At 42.0% G+C, this 5,055-nt stretch overlaps 1 protein-coding gene across 1 annotated transcript; it reads left to right on the top strand.

Moving 5' to 3' along the window:
• Positions 1-585: 585 nt before the first annotated feature.
• Positions 586-2,276, top strand: LOC146679816 (phospholipase D1-like). The gene is made up of 3 exons (XM_085450304.1): positions 586-807; positions 1,098-1,346; positions 1,770-2,276. The coding sequence occupies exons 1-3, from the start codon at positions 586-588 to the stop codon at positions 1,821-1,823; spliced, it is 525 nt and encodes a 174-aa protein (XP_085306430.1). The 3' UTR covers positions 1,824-2,276.
• Positions 2,277-5,055: the final 2,779 nt, after the last annotated feature.

Here is a 5,055-nt window from a genome sequence, read left to right as displayed (position 1 = left end):
CAGTAATCTTAGTTCTCCCTCCCTCAGTGTTCATTTCAGCCTGTGTTTAGTTTCTGTTCCCGTGTCCCACGTTTCATCGTTTCATGTCGAGTCAGCCCTGTCTCTCTGTTTCCTGTGTCTCCCCAGTCAGCCCCGCCTCCCTCGGGCACTCATGTGTGATACAGAGTAATAAACCTGACTACATTTGCTACACTCTCTTTATTACCTGTTACTTTAAAATTCATACACTAATTATGTCTGCCCATCTCTCTAATGTGAAGGTCAAAGGTCAACATCCCAGTGACACAAGAATAATCCCAAAGGGGCAAAGGCAGCGGTTAATTTAGCACATTTAGCATTAAGGGTACAGCAAGGATATACTTTTACTTATTGTGGCAGGGGTGTGGTCTCTGGCCTGCTGCAGTGGAGGCTGGTGGCGGGACGTTGGACGGCACAGGTGAGGGTGATGGAGCTCATGACTCTCCCCTTTATAGTGACGGAGGAGACTGGCGTGGGGGAAGCGTGTAGTGGAGGAAGCCGAGGAGAGAGCTGGTTTCTGGCTACAAAGACGGCGTCAAACCAGAAAAGATTGCTCGTGGTCAAATAATGTGTCAATCACCTGTGAATCAAACTGTGTGTGGCTCAGTTCATGTCACAGTGTTGTTTAGTATATCTTCACTTGTCTCACTCTCCTTCTGTTCTGTCCATCAGGACGATCCTCAGCGCTTACACAGATCCTCCATCGATGTTTTGGATCCAATCAGTGATCAGTTCTACGAGGAGGCCTGGATGTTCACCAGCGCTCGCTACACCTCCATCTACCAGAAGGTGAGTGTACTCCTTTGTACTCAGATTAACATTTTACTTCTTAAAATACATTTTCATATATGAGCTTTCTATTATTTCATGGGCCATTTAATCAATATTAAAATTACAAGCATATCAACAAAGGTGAAGCTGGTTTTTTCCACTTGCTGTCACACAGTCATGGAGGAATACAATAAATACATAATCAGTCATAGATCCTGAACAATGACATTAAAAGAAAGTCTGTGGCTCTAAAAACTAAACAGTATAAAGACATGCTCCAAGCTGCTGTTTCTCTCCTCCTCCTCTAGGTTTTCCACTGTCGGCCATCCAGCGATGCTGGAGGGCTACCTGGCCAATGCTGGCCTACACAAAGAGGTCCCGGCTCGGAGGAGCTGAAGGAGATCCTTGCCTTCCTCGTCAGTTTCCTCTTCAGTTCCTATCCCAACAAAACCTTCTTGCACCTATTAGCTCCAAAGAGGCTATGGTGCCCGTGGAGGTCTGGACCTGAGGCCTGTGCTCATCACGTGGATAGAAAACACTCTGACACCATTCTGGAGGTCTGATGGGACTCTGACCAAAACACAGATGAAATAAAACTTGTGGCTGGAGCTTTTAAAATTACTTTTTCACCTCATAGATTAATGCTCATGATTGCATGTTAGCCAGACAGCATCTCCCCAAGGTGAAACTCTCAGGAGACATTTACTCTTAAACTGTAATCTGGTTGAGACTACTTGAGGAGATCTTAGTAGCGAGTATGTGGATTTAGTCTCTTCACCAACAGCAGACAGACCCATGCCAAGAAAGCAGACCTGTTCTCAAAGAAAGCCGAGAGCAGAGATTGGAAAAAGCTAAAAAGAAAAAGCTGCAGCTTCAGACGACTATCTGCCTGTAAGGCTGAAAAAGTCCAGTTACGCTCTATTTTGGAAAAGCTCCCAGTTTTGGTGACCTGGACTTTTATTTCCCCTCTTCTGCTACAGATGTTGACTGTGACCTCAGAGGCCAACTGGACCACACAGCTGCAGCAGGAGTGAGGGAGAGGAGTCTTCATCCAGCTTCAAAGAAAACATCCAGGTAAAGTGACGTGGATCAGCGGATAAAGCCGTCTCCACTTTCAAAGGAGATCCTCTGAGAGAGAGACTCTCTGAGCCATTTTAGCCTCAAATTATAGGACTTTATAGTACAGCAACACTTTTAAAGGACAAAAATAAGATAAACTGTGACTGTAATACAAACAAAGTATTGCATGTGTTTTTAAAAGTGTTCCTCCGATGGGCAGGATATCACTATTAGACTGTCCCACCAGCCAACTTCAACAAGAGACCACAGCAGCATTCAGTGATCAGCACAGATGTTCCTCTAACACTCAGCATCTGATCCCTGTTGGTCTGTGTGCTTCTGCTTTTGCTCAGTTAGAAACCCTGCAGCAACCCGACCCAAAACTGTGTCTTCTTGTTCGCCTCAACGTTGAAGTGTCAAACGTCCAACATCTAGAAAGGAAACCACGCCAGTGTACTGTGATGTTTCACCAACATGTGGCAGACGCTGGTCCTGCCTTTCATGCTGACATCAGCAGAGAGCCCCGCCTACCTCAAAGCCTCCCCTGTCATGTATTGATCAGGATGATTATGAAGATGAGCGAGTGCAAATAAGACTGTAAAAGTCCACGAGCAGAATGTTTGGATGCTTTCTAATGATTCATGAATATCATGAGAGTGTTTGTGTGTTTTGTCTTTTCTTTGCTGACGTTTGTTACTAACAAAGACAATTTACGCTCTGTGTGTGTTTTCATCCTTACCAGCCGCACTCTAACTGCAATGAAGGAAACAAACTGTAGAAATGGTCGACTCAGTGACTTCATAAAATATTGAAGTGGTTCAGGTAGAGCCAGTTTTTAAATGACCATGAACACTGAGCGTATTGTATCTGTACAGCATGTTTTTCTATTAGACAGATTTGTAACAGAGGCCTTGCTCTCAGTAAGTTTGAAATCCTTTTCTGATTTCTTTTGTAATCTCTGATCTTTGTGTATCCTGCTCAGTTTGCATGCTGCCTGTAGGAGTTTCTGTCTTTGTATTTGAAGAGAATTCATTGAATATACTCAGCTGCTTCCCTTTGGTGCCTCACACATCACTGAAGTTTTTCAGTGTCCAGTTATTTGTTTTTAATAGCTGTTTGAATTCTCTGTATGTTTGACCCTGTAGACTGTTTAATGGACTGCTCGTCTTCCTGTTTGTAACCACTGCCTGTTTAGGACTAAAGATTTGGATTTTTGACTTTAACACAGCCTCTGCGTGTCGTCCCTTTGTGTCCTCGTCCTCTGTGAATGTGTCACAGATGTTTCCATGATAATAACACAGCTTTCCCACAGTGGCTTGCAGCAGCATTTATTCACAGCACATTTGAGAAAGGTTCAGATTAACTCGATGAGTTTATATTCAGAATGATTCTGACAGTGGGCCACTGTGAATTGTGATCTTTCATCAGGTCAATGTTTAAGTTCAGTATTTCAAAGCAGGAGCTATGAACAGTCATCATGTTGGCATTAGAATTATTATTATTAATCATTATTAATAATGTCGTTACTCATGTATAACTTTGATTAGTATACATGAATTTTATCAATAGTAAAAATAATGAATAATTCATGTATAACTTTGATTGTGTTTTGTATATTAATTATATTTAAATAGAGATGTTGACCCTGTCTCTACAGTAGCATCAGTGTAACAGACATTATTGGTCCAAGCTGTCATAAATGGGGAGCCTGATCCTTTATTATGAAAACATGACGAGTATTTTTCTTGTCAGTTGGGAAGAAGTTGGTCTTTTTTTCCTTCTTTTTGCTCAGTTTGTCTTTTCTTTGATAATTGAAACTCTGATCAAACCTACTCATGTTCACAGCATGTAAAAGCAGCTGACAGTCCGTGGCATTGTTGTTTGTAGAGGTGCAGTGTAGTGGGAGCATAAATCAAAAGAAAACAGTAACATTTATGTAATAAAACATCTGAATGAAAATGAACAGGCCCTTTATGAACTTCAAAGGGATCTGAAAACAACACTTTTTAAAAGAGTATCTTGGGGTGTAGGTGGTCAAAATAGAAAACTGAGCTGAGACTCTAAGTTCAATCCATCCATTGGTTTTTACTTAGGAGGAAGAAATGTCAGGCTGGTGCAGGCTGGTTAGGTGCATGTGGTTATCTTTACCTAAATGAGTTCACTTTGTGGCTGCCAGGTTGGGCAGAAGTACCTGTCCCCTGTTAGGCTTAGCAAGGTTCTCCAGGAGTTTCTCCATGGGTAGAGCTTCTAGCTCCTGCAGCACATCTGTGGCCGTGCAGGCTGCCACTTTCTTGGTTGCTCTTTTTACCCCACTGGTGGATGAGCTGCAATGGTCTCCATTTGTCCCATATGTGTTTACTTCTTCTTCTTCTTTTGCATATTAAACACATTATTCTGTTTCTATGTATTTGCTATGATTTGCTATTTGTTAAGTAACATTGCTTCACTCACTATGCCGGGTTTGTGTGTGGAAGCATTCAGTTGCTGGCAAATCAAACATTCTGCAAATGAAGCTGAATACTCAGTTACATGTTTCTTTACATTTTATTATGTTACAGATTAAGTCATTTGTTCTTACTTTGTTTGTCTTTTCAGTCTTCATGAGGGTCAGGTGTGGGGAAACGCCCGCCCGGCATTTCCTCATTTTAAAGTCCTGCTGATGTCACACATGACATCAGCAGGTCAAACCAAGTGGAGGGGTTTGTTTGTCCATAGAGATGCTTCCTTTTGTTTGTTTTAAGGTTTAAATGGATTTGTTGAATGTGTTTCTTTTCATCAATACTGCCATTTAGTTGTGTAAATGTGCATGTTAGAAGTGTGAAGAGGTTTTGTGTTTAGAAATTGTTAGCAGAGCTGCCCTGTGCAGCATTTATGGCATAATACTTTTAAGGGAGAATAAAAAGTCGACACATACATCTCATTCCTGACGGAGGACTCTACCACAACCCCTCTCCAGTCCATTCACAGAGTCATTGCATGATAAGACATGGATAGGATATGGGCGGGGCCTTTTACCGTCATTTTATTAAGGCACAAAGTACAAACACCTGTGGACACATAATCCAACACCCCCACTTGTACACAGGTTGGGGGGAAAAACAATCCTCCAAAAAAACCATCTTATATTCCAAACACGAATCCAGAGAATTTGTCTAACTTAGACTTTGAGACTGGTTTCGTCATCATATCTGCTACCATTGACTCAGT

Source organism: Copadichromis virginalis, unplaced genomic scaffold (genome assembly GCF_057382275.1).
Source record: "Copadichromis virginalis isolate Kocher_CV1m ecotype Utaka unplaced genomic scaffold, C_Virginalis_male_GT1.1 unmapped_scaffold_1, whole genome shotgun sequence".
Classification (NCBI taxonomy): Eukaryota; Metazoa; Chordata; class Actinopteri; order Cichliformes; family Cichlidae; genus Copadichromis; species Copadichromis virginalis.
Note: the sequence above shows the minus strand (reverse complement) of the source record. Positions and strands in the feature narration are given on the sequence as shown.